General features: G+C 48.7%; 1 protein-coding gene across 2 annotated transcripts in view; it reads left to right on the forward strand.

Moving 5' to 3' along the window:
• The window catches only part of MYO5B (myosin VB), a 319,106-nt gene that overhangs the window by 219,031 nt on the left and 82,769 nt on the right, over positions 1-17,306 (forward strand). For both annotated transcript variants that reach the window (XM_066246550.1, XM_066246549.1), the window contains exons 13-15: positions 1,476-1,598; positions 2,348-2,431; positions 16,279-16,434. In XM_066246550.1, coding sequence (XP_066102647.1) covers positions 1,476-1,598; positions 2,348-2,431; positions 16,279-16,434 — 363 coding nt within the window. The remainder of the gene's footprint in view (positions 1-1,475; positions 1,599-2,347; positions 2,432-16,278; positions 16,435-17,306) is intronic.

Below are 17,306 nucleotides of genomic sequence, written 5' to 3' on the forward strand. Positions count from 1 at the left end.
GAAGACTGGATAAAGAAGATGTGGCACATATACACTATGGAATACTACTCAGCCATAAGAAATGATGACATCAGATCATTTCCAGCAAAATGGTGGGATCTTGATAACATTATAAGGAGTGAAATAAGTAAATCAGAAAAAAACAAGAACTACATGATTCCATACATTGGTGGAACATAAAAATGAGACTAAGAGACATGGACAAGAGTGTGGTGGTTACCAAGGGTGGGGGGGGAGGGAGGACATGGGAGGGAGGGAGGGAGAGAGTTAGGGGGAGGGGGAGGGGCACAGAGAACTAGATAGAGGGTGACGGAGGACAATCTGACTTTGGGCGAGGGGTTTGCAACATAATTTGATGACAAAATAACCTAGACATGTTTTCTTTGAATATATGTACCCTGATTTATTAATGTCATCCCATTACCATTAATAAAAATTTATTAAAAAATAAAAAAAATAAATGGCTAGTGCAAGGGTCACCCTCCTCTAAACCAGTGACGGCAGGTCTGTAGACCGTTCCCGAGGGGCAGTGTGTGCGCCTCTGTCCCAGGGTGACAGAGGCGGGGGCACGTTCCGATCGGAAGAGTGCCCATCACCCTTGACAACTGGAATGATGGGTACAGGAACTGTTATACTTTCAGCAAAGCAAGATGGCTTCTTCACTTTTGAAGCCATCTCTAAAGACATCAAAAGGGGAAGGTTCTTAACGTGGTGGAACCTCTAAATCTAAATCTAAATTTGGGAGGAGGTAGAGATTAGTACCATGTAGCTGCATCACCGGGTACCTAGTACCCCATGTGTGGCTGGAACCCAACTGAAGTTCTCTGAGGGGCAGGAAAGAATGAGTGTGGGCTAGTTGTTGAACCCAACAACCTACAGGTTGCAGTTGCAGAAATCAACGATGAGCGCTATTCGGTGGAACGTGTGTGAGGTCTGGATGGGGAGGAGTTCCAGAGCGAGACCCCAGGTGGTCAGGAAAGGCTCCGTGGAAAGGACAGATGGAGCTGAGCCAGGCAGTGCCACTGAGGTCGGCGGAGGGAGGGAGAGAGGGCTTTGTGGCCACAGGAGTCGGCCTGAGTGAGCAGGAGCGTGGCACTGGAGGTGGCCGGGACATGTTCATGACACTGAGGTTACTGGCCCCTCTGGAGGGAGGAAACTGCTTCACATTTGCTCCATGAGTTGTCCCTCTGCCCCCATGACCATGGCCTCCGCCTTCATCCTCTTTAAGCCCTTCCAGCGTCTGCCAACCAGCGGTTCTTCCAGGCTCCACACGCACCTGCGGACACCAGGGAGCAAAACCCGCGTGGCGTGCTGGAACCCTGCGGCAGGATTCCACACGTCCATGGTGGAATCTTGTTTTCCATGTCCACGCGCATCATGAGGTCAACCTACTTACTGGTGGACTCCATCCCCATGCCTCAACTCTTGGCTTCCTTTTTCCTCTTCACAAAGCACCTGGTTTTGTGGTTCTGCAGGTCCCTAAAGGAACGGACCAGAACTGGGCTCAGAAGCTGTATGACCGGCACTCCGGCAGCCAGCACTTCCAGAAGCCCCGCATGTCCAACACAGCCTTCATCGTGGTGCACTTCGCTGATAAGGTGGACTTCCTGCCTGTGGCTTTGGGGCTCTGTGGGCCCCGCCCTCGGTAGACTCGGGGTTCTGGGCTATGAGGGGCTGGGGCAGCCTGAAGTCTCTTAGATAGAGTCCCCTCCTGACCCCCTCTCTCCCCGCAGAGCGTCTCTGTGGTGCGCCAGCCAGTCAGGACACGGCAGAGCCCCCGCAGGTGGTCGTAGCTCCCGGGTGTATGCCTAGCAAGTACCCACTGAGGGTCTCCTTCCTGGGAAGAGCAGCTGCAGCTGTCAGGGGTCTGCCCCCCTGGAGCTGGGAGAGGAGGGGAGGGGAGTGCAGCGCTGCTCTCCTGTGGGGGCCTCCTCTCCCATGAGCGGGTACACACTTAGAACTTTTCTACGTAGATTTCTGCTCTGCACGCACTTACCCAGTGCTTCTCAAATTCCACGTGCACGTGAGTCACCTGCGGTCTTGTGAAAATGCAGGTTCCAGCTCAGTAGGTCCTGAGTGTGGCTGACTGGCTGCATTTACATCCCACCCCCAAAGGAAGTCTTCTAGTAAAAGGAAAATCCTTTTAAAAACAGTGTGTTTTTCTCTTGTATGAGTCCCCTCTGTGTGGATCCCGACCTCGTCTTGGGTTTGCATTTTAAAGGGGAGCCTCTGCAGGGTTCCCGTGTACACTGCTTTTTAGGAACCACTGTGTGGATGAGATGGAAGTACTCGGGACACTGGTCAGGCTGAGGCACTAACTGCTGTCTCTGTTCCCGCCGCGGCCCAGGTGGAATACCTCTCAGACGGTTTTCTGGAGAAAAACAGAGACACGGTGTACGAGGAGCAGATCAACATCCTGAAGGCCAGCAAGGTAACGGGCTGGAGACGCAGGGCCGGGGCCGTGAGCAGGCTGGTCCCCACCAGAGCCCCTCCTTCTGATGCCACTCCTGCCCAGTGCTCTCAGTGTCTGCTCAGTCTGCAGGACCTCCCCAAAAGCAAACACTTAAATGGGACGGAAGGTAGGATTTAAGGTACACGGGAATCTGCTATCTTAGAATGTTACTTCCATTATCTCCAGAATTTTTCTTCTCATGATCGTACAAAAAGATGGCAGATATTGTGTCCGCTCCATGGGTGGAAGAAACAAGGCATCGATCATGTAAACAAGTATTTATTAAGCACCTGCCTTGTGAGGCACTGCCCTAAACACCCGGCGTCGCACAGAGGTGGATGAGACAGACTCTTCCCTGCAGGGGCCTGCGCTCCAGTGCCTCGTGGGTGGGCCGATAAACACCCAGTAACTGTGGGAAGAAAGGAGGAGCAGAAGAGGGTCCCGCAGCCAGGGGAAGTGTGGGTGCCGCGTCCCCGCTGGCCGCTGCCCTGACACAGGTGCCGTTCTGGCTTGAGCCCTTCCAAAGAAACCCAGGAGGGGACCCTCAGGACTTAGTAGGTTTTCTCTCAGACCACGTGGCACTGACCTCTGCAGGACCTGAAAACACTAGAAATGGCAGATTAACTTCTCTGTGATAAGCCTTTGGTGAGAGCAATAGGGTGAGATAATGGAGTGCAGACAGCGCACCCAGCAGAATGGACCCCAGAATGTAAAGGCAAGTAAACCCCATGAAATCCCATGGCCCTAGGCGAGAGGTGTAGGGAGGGTCTGAGTCAGGACCAGCGTGTGGGTGGCCCAGGACAGACCCCTGCCCAGAGTGATACCCAGGAGGTGAGGGAATTAGTTGTCATGGAGACAAGTTTGCTTTGGGGAAATGTGTCATTTTGGAGTTCACCACAAGTGGAACCTCTCAGCCTGCCCATGGTAGTTATTATGACTTATTTCATTCTTTACAAAGGGGCTGGGGTGGGGTGGGGGGAAAGGAGAGCCATAGTGACAGGGAGAGTGCAGAAGGAGAAGGTTTGAGCACTGGGAGTGACTTTTCCTCATCATGCGTTCCTTAGAAGCTTAGAGGCCTGTGACTTTCCTGTTAGTCTGACAGTGGCCTCAGAGGGCGACAGATTGGACTGTCTTGTTACAAGTTTCTTCTTTCCAGTGGGAGCACAAATGAGTGGTGAGGGGAGCTGGGTGCTTTCTATTAAATATGCTACTTGGTTCTGCTGTTGCATTGATTTCATCCTGAGTGTGTCTCAGGGATCCCACAATCGACGAAGGAATCTGACAGATGTCATCTTTCATTAATAACAGATTTGTTTCCCTTATATTTAATTCTGCTATTTGTGTGGTATGTAGTGATAACAAATGCGTATGGTTAACCTCATGAAGCTTACAGTCTAGTGAAAAAGATACACAGTTTATTTACTAATTTTGGTAGTTCTGTGAAGGTCAAGAAGTTGCTATGGGAAAGAATAATAGGTGTTTGTTTGGAGTCCCCAAGACCACCCCAGGTCCAGGCATTTGCTAGGAGGACTCATAGAACTCGGCATATGGTTGGTCTCATGGCCATGATTTATTACAGTGAAAGAGTACAAAGCAAAGCAGCACAGGGAACCCGTGCTCAGATGCTGTCCAGGGGGGACCAGGCGAGCTTCTGAGAACCCATCGGCACAGGGAACCCGTGCTCAGATGCTGTCCAGGGGGGCCCAGGCGAGCTTCTGAGAGCCCATCAGCACAGGGAACCTGTGCTCAGATGCTGTCCAGGGGGGCCCAGGTGAGCTTCTGAGAGCCCATCAGCACAGGGAACCTGTGCTCAGATGCTGTCCAGGGGGACCAGGCAAGCTTCTGAGAGCCCATCAGCACAGGAACCCGTGCACAAAGTAGTCCAGGGGGGCCAGGCGAGCTTCTGAGAGCCCATCAGCACAGGAATCCATGCACGAAGTAGTCGGGGGGGGGGGCAGGCGAGCTTCTGAGAGCACAGGGAACCCATGCTCAGATGCTGTCCAGGGGGGGCCCAGGCGAGCTTCTGAGAGCCCATCAGCACAGGAACCCATGCACGAAGTAGTGGGGGGGGGCAGGCGAGCTTCTGAGAGCACAGGGAACCCATGCTCAGATGCTGTCCAGGGGGGGGGCCAGGCGAGCTTCTGAGAGCCCATCAGCACAGGAATCCATGCACGAAGTAGTCCAGGGGGGACCAGGCGAGCTTCTGAGAGCCCATCAGCACAGGAACCCGTGCACGAAGTAGTCCGGTGGGGCCAGGCGAGCTTCTGAGAGCCCATCAGCACAGGAACCTGTGCTCAGATGCTGTCCAGGGGGGGTCAGGCGAGCTTCTGAGAGCCCATCAGCACAGGAACCTGTGCTCAGATGCTGTCTGGGGGGGCCAGGCGAGCTTCTGAGAGCCCATCAGCACAGGAACCTGTGCTCAGATGCTGTCCAGGGGGGCCAGGCGAGCTTCTGAGAGCCCATCAGCACAGGAACCCGTGCACGAAGTAGTTTGGGGGGGGCCAGGCGAGCTTCTGAGTCCTCTCCCAGTAAAGCTGCATAGAATGTGCTTAATTCCCACAGTAGTGAAATGTCTGCCAGGGAAGCTCACCTGAACCCAGACATTTAGGGTGTTTATGGGGAGTCAGCTATGAAAAACCCTTTGCCTAGCACGTGCCAAAATTCCAGACCCCCAGAGGAGAGCAGATGTTGAGCATAAACCATATCATGTGTATAAACAGTTTGGGCGCAGTAAGCCATTTTCAGGCGATTGGTGAAAGTACTCCTGAAATGCATGTTCCCGGACACCAGCCAAGCCAAGTTTGTAAGCAGGCCTTTCTAAGGACGGTCTCAGGCCTGCTCTATCAGCTTTTTTTTATACGGTGGTATCATAGATTGGGGGTACTGGATTTTTATTAGAAATGAGATAAAGGCTCATAAAAATTCAAATAGGGTAGACAGATATAAAGTAAAAAGTGTTCTTCCACTCTTTGACCTGCCTTTTCATGAATTTCCCGTCTGCATAGATAAGCAGATGGTACATAAGATTGAAATGAACTAAATTTTCACTTACCATTAATCTCGGCCATCTTACCACATGGGCACGTATCTATCTGCTTCTTTCTTTAAACAGCTGCTGGTGTTTTGCAAATTCAAGTGATGCTGCTGTGAATGCCCTTTGCATGTTTGCTTCCTTGTACAATTACATCTGTCAGGTAAATTTTTAGAAGTGGCATTCACGGTTCAAAAGAGTGTGCACTTCAGAAGTTTACAGCTAGTGCCAAAGTGGAATGAGAAGCAGGCCTTTGACCCACTATTCAGAGCTAACCGTCTCCCTTGTCTCTCCAACCCACCTGCCACGACTCTGGCTTTGCCCTTCAGCAGCTCATATCTCTCAAGAACCAAGGACTCTGGTGTCAAGCCTCCCTCAGCGGTGCTGTGATGGTGGTCAGCAAGCCTCAGAGATTGACCAAGAGGGGCTCTAGGCCTGCTGGACCCTAGCAGGGGAAGAGCTAACTCTGCCCCCCGAACTATTCCAGCCCATTACAGACATCCCAGAAACAGAAAGCAAAGATGGGCACTGGGTCACTATAACCCGGCCAGCGACCTCTCCACAAGCTGCAGCGGTGGTGCAGAGAGTGCTGGGGAGTGTGTTTTTATTCAGACAGAGGCACATGTCTGGCAGCACCTGTCATCAGAGCGTCTTAAAAACCCCATTCCTGAGCATCTGTTTTCTTTAAATTTCTTGTTTTCACAGCAGTCCTATGAGGTTTATGTTACTCACATCATGGTAAGGAGAGAAAAATAATAAAGACCAAGAAAGAGACAAGGCCCCATGACACAGAATTAATGGCAATTTTTAATGGTTTTATCTCACTAAGCAGTGATAAACCACAAATCCTGTGTATTAATGCGTAGTTTTTCTCACAGTATTTTTATTTTATGGGAGTCCCTTCTCTCTTTTGTGTGACACCCCTGATAAGAAATTAACAAATCATTCTGCATGATTAAGCAGTATCAGATTGAAGAGTCCCATGTACCCTACCAGCCAAAGTGATGTTGGAGGAACTCCCACCAAGAGCAGTGAAATAAAAGTGTTAATGAGAATGTAATTAGTAAAGCCCATTACCCTGCCTAAGAGGTTATAATGTAGCTAATTGCTTTCTCAGCTAGCAAAGATCTATAAATAGAGACCTAAGTAAAGAAATGCGCTTTACAACATGACTTCGTTATTAATAGGCTGATGTTCTAGGATGGAGGTTTTCCCCGCCCAGGTTTTGTTTATAATGGAAAGCAATATTTTATCAGTCTGAGAAATGCAATCTCACAAGGAGATTTCCGACTCCAGGGCAGCACTGAGTGTAGGCCAGAGGGATGGATGGTGGCCAGGTGTGTCCCAATAAGTGCCAGGGAACCAGGGCCGTCCTGGGCAGGGTTCCTGACATCCCCTGCTTCAAGAGTCACAGTGGTGTAGCTCAGGCGAGATCCAGGCACTCTCTCTCTCCCGTCTCCTTCCTGACTTCAGCGTAACGTCCGTTCATCCAGGAGTGACAGTGCTGTGTATCTGTTGCTTCCTATACTGGTATGTTTCTTTCAGATCACACTCACATTCTATTTTGAGCAAATATGTTTACTTTTTTAAAAAAATTACATGTTTTTCATTATTTTCTAATTTAAAATGGACTTTTTTATAAAACAGCTTTATTGAGATATAATCAACATGGTATAAAATACTTGCCTCTAAAATACTGTGCCTTGGTTTAATTTGCTTCCTGCTTAAAATCAGTATGTGCTGGTGGTGGAAAAGCCTCTACCAGTATTTGGAAAAAGCAGATCACTGTGCAGAGAAAACGTTTTAGGGCATAAAACAATATCATCCCTTTTCCAATGCAGGAAAGAGAAGTACCACGACTTTTTCTCCAAAGTCTATTTAAAATTCTTTTATGCAAAAATATTTCTTTCTTAAAAATTGTAGATTATTTTTCCCAAAAGGGGGAGCAGTAACCATGTAAAAGAATTGATTGAAAAGAACATTTATTTTTTATTCTGCTTACCAAGTTTTTAAAGATAAGATCCTAGGTGAGAGATCCCAATCAGATGGTTATTATAGGGTTTTGTTTCAGTGTCGGGTCTGTGTTAAAGGGACTTTGGTTTCTGTTCTTCCAAACAGAAGTGAATAGATGTGATTACTGAGGTAACAGCTATGTGTATAGCTGTAATTGACAATTTTCTTAAACTGTCAAATGGTCTTTAGAAAGTGTTTTCATACTTCTTTTAATCCCTTTCAAATAGATTTGCCTCAGGCTTTTAAATTCTATATATAAACCTGAATAGCAGAGAATACCAGAGCCAGGACCTGTGTACACTCAAATAAGTGACAGTTTTAAGGAAGTGCTGGGTATGTTTGAATGTATTATCTGAATGTTTCCAAGATTGAAGGGAGGAAATTTATTTTTAAAAGGCCCAGGTGGATGCTGTTTTTTATGGCCTAAGACGAATTATAATAGTTCCATTACTGGCTAGTCAGTTTATAAACAGACTTTGCAATAGCTCTCTAAAAGCCTAAGTGCAGTTAGTCAATTAAAAAAAAAACTTCTCTTCCTCACTCAGAAGTGTGTTATTTTGCCTAAATCCATAGTCAAACAAGAGCTTGGTAACTGCTCTTCATTGAGACTGGAGGTTTGTTTATAGTTGGGATGCTCAGGTGCCCGTCTGGCCCAACCCCTTGTCCAGGTGGGTGGAGGGGTTAGTAGTGCAGTAACTGCTCTTTCTGCCTGGTCCTTCACTATTGCCTGCAGCCCAAGGTCCTACATGATCTCTCAGTCCTGTGGTCAAACTAGATGTCTTTGTATGTTCACTGCATTTATAGAGCTGATTCTGAGTGGAATGTGTATCCCGCCCCTCCTTCCCAGAGTTAACGTCCCAGTAAACTCCCTCTCCATCCCGGAGACCCTGCCACATGCAGTGTCGTTAGCAGGGACCTGTAACGAAACACATCTTTTAAACTAAAATACAAATTCTCCAGAATAACAGTACGAGCGTCTTGAGAAATTTTCATTTGCTGCCCTTAAGTTGTGTTGTGTGTGTGTTTGTGTGTGTTCACAGGGCATAATGAAGCAAGAAAAAGGTGCATATGTTTTAAAATACTCTTATCGTTGACTCTGACTTCAGAGTTCATCATGTGGTTTTGATACTGCTATAGGCCTTAGAACTTAACAGATTTCTCTTTTTTTTATTTTTGACAGAGTCAGAGAGAGGGACAGATAGGGATAGACAGACAGGAAGGGAAATCAGAACCTTCAGTTCTTCGTTGCAGCACCTTAGTTGTTCATTGATTGCTTTCTCATGTGCCTTGACCCGGGGGGCTACAGCTGACCAAGTGACCCCTTGCTCAAGTCAGTAACCTTGGGCTCAAGCCAGCAACCTTGGGCTTCAAGCCGGAGACCTTTGGGCTCAAGCCAGCGACCATGGAGTCATGTCCATGATCCCACACTCAAGGTAGCGACCTCGTACTCAAGCTGGTGAGTCTGCACTCAAGCCTTGGGGTTTCCAAACTGGGTCCTCTGGGTCCCAGTCTGATGCACTATCTACTGTGCCACCACCTGGTCAGGCGTACAGATAAAAAATTCACTATTAATGATTTCTATAAATTAGACCCCTCAGTGTGCTCATGAAGTTGGTAACTTCTACCTATGACTCAAACATTTGGAAATCAATTCCAGAAAGTATCTGAATTAGAATACTTGAACTAGTGTTGTGTTTTGACACGACAAAACTGAATCCAAGAGTTATCTTTAAAATGCAAACCTCTCTTTAGCCTCCCAGTACTTCCCTATGGAACACTCTTGATGCTGGTCTGACTCAGCCCGCCCCACCCTCTCTCACAGGCACTGGGCTGTCTGGGACCAGCCCACAGAGCCCCCCTGGCCTGGACGGCCCTCTTCCCCCACGCCCTCCACTGTCTGCTGTTCCTGCCGCTCCCCGTGTTCTCAACTCTGGGTGCGATAGTGGCTTTCTGACAGTGAGGACAATGCATTTTTTATTAATTTTTAAAAATATTTTATTGATTTTAGAGAGAGGAGGAGGAGGAGGAGGAGGAGGAGGAGGAGAGGAGAGAGAGAGAGAGAGAGAGTGAGAGAGAACATCGATCTGGTCCTGTGTGTGCCCTGACTGGGGATCAAACCGGCAGCCCCTGTGCTTCAGGACGATGCTCTAACTGAGCCATGGGCCAGGGCAGGACACTGCACTTTTAAACAAGGATTACTGGGTAAGGTTGGATTCAGAGAAAGCTCTGGCTGTTGGGTAGAGTATGTTTGGATGGAGGTGTGCTGGGAGGTAGGCACTCAAGCTTTAGGGGGTTGGGTTGGTCCAGGAGAGCTCTTAGGCAGACATGAATTCGGTCAGCGCTGTCCTGGTTGAGGAGGAGAGGACTGCTAAAACATAACTCTGGAGAGGACTTGATCATCGGTGGGGATAAGGAGGACAGTGATGGCAGGGCCTCTCCCTTTGATTTGGGAGACCACGGGTGAAGGAGGTCTGCACCAGGTGGAATTTGGACTGTCCAGTGGAACACCCAGAGGGAGGAAGACCTGAGCAGACAGTGGGGACTGTGAGTCATGGTAGGAGAAGACACGCCAGACTGGAGGCCGGCTGGAAGGTGGTCGTTGAAGCCTCAGCAGTGTAAAGGCCCATCCAGGGAACGAGTGTCAGAACAGGTACAGGGTGAGTTTCTGGGAAACAGTGAGGAGGAGAGACAAGCAGGAAGGTGCCTGTGAACGGTGCTGGGCGAGCAGTGAGGGAGCAGGAGGGGGCTGAAGGGAGGTGGGGAGGCTGGCTCTCCGAGAAGAGGTGTTCGGAGAGGAGGTGTGGTCGGTGGGGTGGACGCCTTCTGGGGCGTCAGCGACGGAGGGACGAAGGGCGAGACTGTGCCACCCCCAACCACCAGATTTGGCAAGTAGGGTCCCCAAAAGTTGCTCTCAAGATCCGTTTCTGCAGCATAGGTGGGGGCCAGGGAATGTTCAGTGGAGGCAGTGTGGGAAGAGATGACGTGGAAGGTCGTGTTGGACACCTTGCCTGAGATCGCCAGGGATGAAGCGGGATAGAGGACAGACAGCCGACCAGGGACATTTTTAGCCTAAAAGACACTTGAACACAATTATGTGTTTAGAGGAAGGGGCTAGTGAACAGGAAGAGTGTACAGGGAGGAGAAAAAGCGGTTCATCTGATTCAGTTCCCTCGCCTTTACAGATGAGAAAAGGAAAGTCTAGCAAGGTTAAGAGGTTGGCCATGGGTCATGCAGCTAATTAAGTGGCAGAGTCACATCTAAAAGTCAGCTCTCTTGACTCTTGCTCTATGGCCTTCCTACCATGTCACCTTTCCTCCTAGAAATCCACTCGGTTATCGGCTCCTCTGTCTCAGTGCCTCTGCGCACCTGTCACAGAGCTTCCTGTGCAGGGACTTCAGCCTCTTTACGTGCTGCAGCCGGAGTGATCTTTTCCAAAAAGATATTGCTTCTGGAGGTCATTGTCCTGCGGATCATTGCTTCTCCCTGTGCTGCTTTGCTGCTTGGGCTCTGGAGTCAGGCTGTCTGGGTGCAAATCCTGGCTTTGCCAGTGAATAAATCTGTGATCTTGGGCCCTAAGCCTCAGTTTCACTATCTATAAAATGTGATGTGATGAATTTACACCATGTTGTTATCAGGAGAATTGAGTGAATTCATATATGCCTGGCACATTCTAAGTGCTCAATAAATGTTAGTGCCATTATTATTATTTTTTTAAAGCCCTTCACATTGTTCTTAGGACAAAGACCAAAATCCTCAACCAAAGCCCTGTGTGAGCTGGTCCCTCTCGCACCTCCTCACTGTGAGCACTGTAGCCACACTGGCATTGAGTTAATTCCCTGAATGTGCAGTTACTTCTATCCTATAACATGCTTTCTTACCTCACAATTAACCCACCAGCTCTCAAACGCCCCTTCTTAAGAGAATTCTTCCCTGATTTCCCCTACCCTGGACCCCTGAGTAGGTCATTCTGTTATTGTTATAACAGTCTCTCTGTTCATTGTATATTTCCTTTAGGACAGTGGTCCCCAACCCCTGGGCCGCAGACTGGTACCGGTCCGTGGGCCATTTGGTACCGGTCCACAGAGAAAGAATATAACTTACATTATTTCCGTTTTATTTATATTTAAGTCTGAATGATGTTTTATTTTTTTAAAAATGACCAGATTCCCTCTGTTACATCCAAGACTCTTGATGCTTGTCTCAGTCACGTGATACATTTATCCGTCCCACCCTAAAGGCCAGTCCGTGAAAAATATTTTCTGACATTAAACCGGTCCGTGGCCCAAAAAAGGTTGGGGACCACTGCTTTAGGACATTCATCTTCTTGTCACTATGCTTTTAATTGAGGGGTTAATTGATTAGAGTTAACCTTCCACGCTAGACCATAAACTCCATGATACATAAGAGGCCATGATGGGTTTTGTTCACTTTTGTGTTCCTAGCCCCTTGCAGAGCGTTTGTCGTGTATTTGGCAGTCAGTGAGTGTGGTGGGTGGGTGGATGGATGGATGGATGGATGGATGGATGGATGGACAAATGAATCAGTCCCTCTAGTCTTGACATTCAGTGACCTAATATTTACTTTTTCTTTTTTGGAAGCACATGGAAATGAGTAACTAATAAAAGTATCATTTTTAAGATATTGGTGTGCACAAATTTCAGCTACAGATATTTTAAGAAATCCGAGTCGTCTTTATTCCTCTGATAGCCTAGTGACCTTCCCCTATAAGTAGACAATATTTATGACTTTGACATGCCATGCGTGAAGAGAAGAGGAGGAAGGGGATTGTTGTCAAAGACAGTGAGAGTAGCCTGACCAGGTGGTTGCACAGTGGATAAAGCATTGGCCTGGGATGCTGAGGCCCCAGGTTCGAAACCCTGAGATCGCCGGCTTGAGCGTGGGCTCATGAACTCGATCCCATAGTTGCTGGCTCGAAGCCCAAGGTCGCTGACTTGAGCCCAAGGTCACTGGGTTGGCTGGAGCCCCTTGTTCCAGGCACGTATGAGAGAGCAATCAGTAAACAACTAAGGTGTTGCAACTATGAGTTGATACTTCTCATCTCTCTCCCTTCCTGTCTGTCTCAATCTGTCTCTCTCTCTAAAAAAAAAAAAAAAAAAAAAAAAGATGCTGAGAATAGGAACAGAACAGTCACCTGCTGGCCACTGGAACAGAGAAACATCCTTAGTGATCTAATTGGATGAACCTCCAGGCTGCCTGTGGACAGCAAGGCCCCATGGCAGGGATGTAGGAAGTGCTTTCCTCAGGAATATGGTAGCTTTTCTTGTGCTAATAGTAGTGTCATCAGCCAGTTCCAGTCCCAGAGAAGCCAGCAGTGAGGATGGATGTCAGCCACTTACCAGAGACGGTCACTGGCCATTAGTCAGTGCTTTTAGACTGAACTTAAAATGTAGACCATGGAGAAAAAGAAGCAATCTTTATGTGTATGTAGGTCACTGCAGGAAGAAATGGAAGTCCCATGCTTCTGATGGCTGGTGTGTCTATGAAAATGAAGAGTACAAGAGAAGGGTGGGACTTCCAGCATGCTTGTGCATGTGGATGCACACATGGACACACACACACACACACACACACACACACAGAATTGTTGAGCTCTTTTATAACGTACCTGGCTAGCTGATGTGAGTGGAAAACGAAAGAACTGACTTAGGGTATATTGTTACTTCTGACTTTAAAGTTGGACTCCTAAAAAATATAAACTGGTAATACCTATAAATCTTCTTTTTAGTTTAAATTACTTGGTATAGAAGATACGGCCATAATTCAACCAGCATCTGATGCTAGTTTTGAGCATCAGCCATCACACCCTGTATGTGCTGGTGAGCACACTCACTCTACTCTGTGATTGTCAAGTGTTCCTGCGCAGGACCAAGCTCTAGCTCGGTGAAGATGAGCACTTGGATCATGGAAGTCGTGCGGGTTACCTGGTCATGCAGGTGTGCAGAGACTAGCAGAGGACCTCAGACTGGGGATTCTCACTGAGCACTGCATCTGTCGCCCCAGTGTCTCATAGGATATGCCTTTAAGTTACTGCCATGGTCCTAGGTGTGTTGTAGGGGAGGTCAATGATAAAACATTCCATGGGGAGGGGGGATGGTCACCGTGTATTTTATCCTCCTGCCACATCCCCAGCAACTCAAGTGTGTAACCTGATAAGGCTGCAGAAACTGCCTTTGAACGAACCAGGTCACCTGGATCTGACACCAGGTTCCGGAACAGTTTTCCTACGCCGCCAGTACTGCCTTGTCCCTTGTCCGGACATTGTAAGGTACGAACGTGGAGACAGCATGCACCTGCAGCTTCTTCAGGACTCTGTACTGTCAGGCGTCCCTGAGTGTGGGAGGAGGTGAGCAGAGCCTGCCTTAGCTTCTGATGTGAAAGAGCCCACAGGTGTGGCCTGATACTGATTTTCTCCTAGGACTTTTTGAATGCCCCCAAAATCCTGATGTAAGCCCTGTCAGAGTATGCTGTTGTATCATTTTGTGAATTTTGGAACTATCCATATATAATTCTTTTATTTCCCAAGCTATTAGCATGGTGCTCAGGAAATACTCATTAAACTGGGACCGAATTTGTGAAAGGTCTGGGAAGTTAAATGCAGAACAGTATCAGAGCATCAGAATCTGTCCCCCTAGGACAGATAGCATGTGGACGGTGTTGCGCCTCAGGCTTGCCTTAGCTTAAGCCTCCCACTTTGAATTTCAGAGGCTGTTGTCAGCTGGAGAAATGTTTCACAGAGCGCCTTTTGTGTATTTAATCTTCCTCTTTTCACGATGACAAGGACCCTGCTCCTGCCCCACCAGATCTGGGAAGGGCTCACCTTCAAAGACCAGTGTTGGCTCTCCCAGACCCCCCAGGAAGCCTCCAGGAAGGAGAATGCTGTGCAGATACCTTGGAGATAAAGACTGTGTCTCAAACTTGTTTGTATTTCCATTTCCTTGATATTGCTGGTGTGAATGACCAGGGTCCCTGTGTGTACTGGAACAAGTTATGACCATGGGCATCGGAGGCCGGGGCGTCGGAAGTGTGGCCCCGGCTGGGCCATGCCCCACAGTCTGCGTGGGGCCGGGAAGTGGGGGTGGAGGCGGGATTCGGGTCTCCCTGAGCTCTTTCCTCACATGCCCCTTGAAGAGTTGATCTGAATGGTTTCGCAGATCTAATATGCTTCTAATTTTCCTCTTCAGCTCAAAAATATAACCTCAGGCATCTGCACTTTCATGATATAGAGAAAGTTTTGTGTATATATATCCCTAATAGAAGTAATAAAACTAGGTCATGTTTGAGGGCTTATATGCTTACACAGACTGTCTTCTTTAGTCCTCAGTCCTTATCCTCCTTCGAGAGGGGGGATAGGAGGCTGTAGGCTCAGCCAGCATAGGACTCAGGGCCCAGCACGGACCTCAGCTGGTACCCGGGTAGCACAGCTGAACCTGGGGCAGACAGATGTGAGCCGATGGAGTGAACCGGAAAAGTGTCCTGTGGGCTGGGACTCGCTGTACCACCAGCCCTGGAGACCTAATCTTCACCCTGGTCACACAAAAGGACACAGAGATCATCTTAATTAGTCTCACAACAATCCTATATAACAGGTACCTTCTTACCTCCATTGTACTGATGACTAAAGTAAGGCTCAGGGAAGTTAAATAGCTTCATGAGATCCAATAATAGTAAGTGTGGAAAACGTTGATAAAACATAGTTCTATTAGGGTAGAGCCAGCTTCTGTGACCGCAAGGGAAGGAAATTTCGCCCGTCTCTATGAGTGACGGTTAAGCAGGAATGCCTGGGAAAGTTACTTTCTCCTTCCTTGCTTTCAATTGAAGTAAAATTCTTAGACCCAAAATTTATTCTTTTTTTTTTTTTTTTTGTATTTTTTTTTTATGAAGCTGGAAACGGGGAGGCAGTCAGACAGACTCCCGCATGAGCCTGACCGGGATCCACCCGGCACACCCACCAGGGGGCGATGCTCTGCCCCTCCGGGGCATCGCTCGGTCGCGACCAGAGCCACTGTAGCGCCTGGGGCAGAGGCCAAGGAGCCATCCCCAGTGCCCGGGCCATCTTTTGCTCCAATGGAACCTCGGCTGCGGGAGGGGAAGAGAGAGACAGAGAGGAAGGAGAGGGGGGAGGGGTGGAGAAGCAGATGGGCGCCTCTCCTGTGTGCCCTGGCCGGGAATCGAACCCGGGACTTCTGTACACCAGGCCGACGCTCTACCACTGAGCCAACTGGCCAGGGCCCAAAATTTATTCTTTTGAAGTGTCCAGGTCAGTCATTTTTAGTGTATTCACCAAGTTGTGCAACTGTCACCACTCTAAATTCTAGAATATTTTCATTACTCCAAAAAGAAACTCTGTGCTCATTAGCAGTCACACCATTTTTCCCGACCCCTAGCCCCGCCAACCACTAACCTACTTCCTGTTCCCTGGACATTTCCTGTAAATGGAATCACACGATGATTTTTTATAAGTGACTTCTTTCACTTGGCATGTTTCCAAGTTTCATCCATATTGTAGCACATATCAGGACCTCATGCCGTTATACATGTTGTTGAGTGAAAGTCCGTCGTATTGACATACCACATTCTGTTTATCCGTTTCTCAGCTGATGGAGATTTGAGTTGTTTCTGCTTTGGCCATTAGTGCACAAGTTTTGGCCTATGTTTTCATTCCTCTGGGGTATAGATCGGAAAGCTACTTTGAAAGAGTTTAAGCAGAGTTCAGTAAAGTCCGAGAGAGCTTGTTTGCACTGTTCTCCCTGTTTGTTCCTAGTTCCCACTAGTGGCTGACTTGTTTCATGATGACAAGGACTCCGCTCCTGCCTCCACCACATCTACAAAGGGCTCGTCTGCAAAGATCAACATTCGCTCCGCCAGGCCCCACCTGAAAGCCTCCAACAAGGAGCACAAGAAAACCGTGGGCCACCAGGTCAGCGCCGGGGCTCGCGGCAGGGAGCTGTGGGTGTGGCACACGTGCACGGCTGGCCTCTGTCAGTGAAGGATGGCCGTGGAGTCAGGGAGGTGGGCGCGGCATCCCCAGCCCCGGCCACCCAGCGCGGTCTTTCTGTGCTGTTTGAAGAAGGAAGCTGAGGAATCTTCTCTAGAGGGAATAACCAGGAGAGGGACTGGGGGTGACGATAGCTGGGACAGTGCATTTACTCCCTGTGCCAGGGCCACATGACAGCAGCACAGATGCCCAGTGGGAGGGGTAAGAGGGTCCGGGTTGTGGAGGAGGATTAAGTAAGCCTGGAGACCAGACACTGAGAAACAACCCCTCCTGCTTTGGGGTCTTTACGGGGTGTTATGTCCAGTGCATCTCCCAAGAGAGGAGATGAGAGTGCCTGCCAAGCCCCTGGCAACCCTGACCTTTCTGTTTCACTGGATTTCCCTGTTATGGACCTTTTGTGTAAATGCGGTAATCTCCAGGATGCCCGGGAACCAGGTGTGCCAGCTCCAGGGCCTCGGGTGGAGTGAGAGGCCTCTAGGCACAGGGATCACTGCTCGTAGCACTTACTGACCTTTCCTCGTTTTTGGTCCACAACACAAGTTAGACACATAGGGGGTGGGCTCTCCCCATTTGGTTTCAGGAGCCAGAATACAGGAAGGCCTTGACTTCAGTCATCCAGCAACATAGGAGTGTCAGAACCAAAATCCGACCCCAGGTCTCTGACTTTCTTCCTGTCCTTCTGGGTTAACAATAAAAATCAGAACAGTAACAGTAGCGACTATGGCGCCAGTCTGTTGGTTTTCCTTTACGTTTATTGTGCATCCACACAACGTTCTGGGAGTAAATAACCAGAC

The sequence above is a fragment of the Saccopteryx bilineata genome, chromosome 11, assembly GCF_036850765.1.
Source record: "Saccopteryx bilineata isolate mSacBil1 chromosome 11, mSacBil1_pri_phased_curated, whole genome shotgun sequence".
Taxonomy (NCBI): Eukaryota; Metazoa; Chordata; class Mammalia; order Chiroptera; family Emballonuridae; genus Saccopteryx; species Saccopteryx bilineata.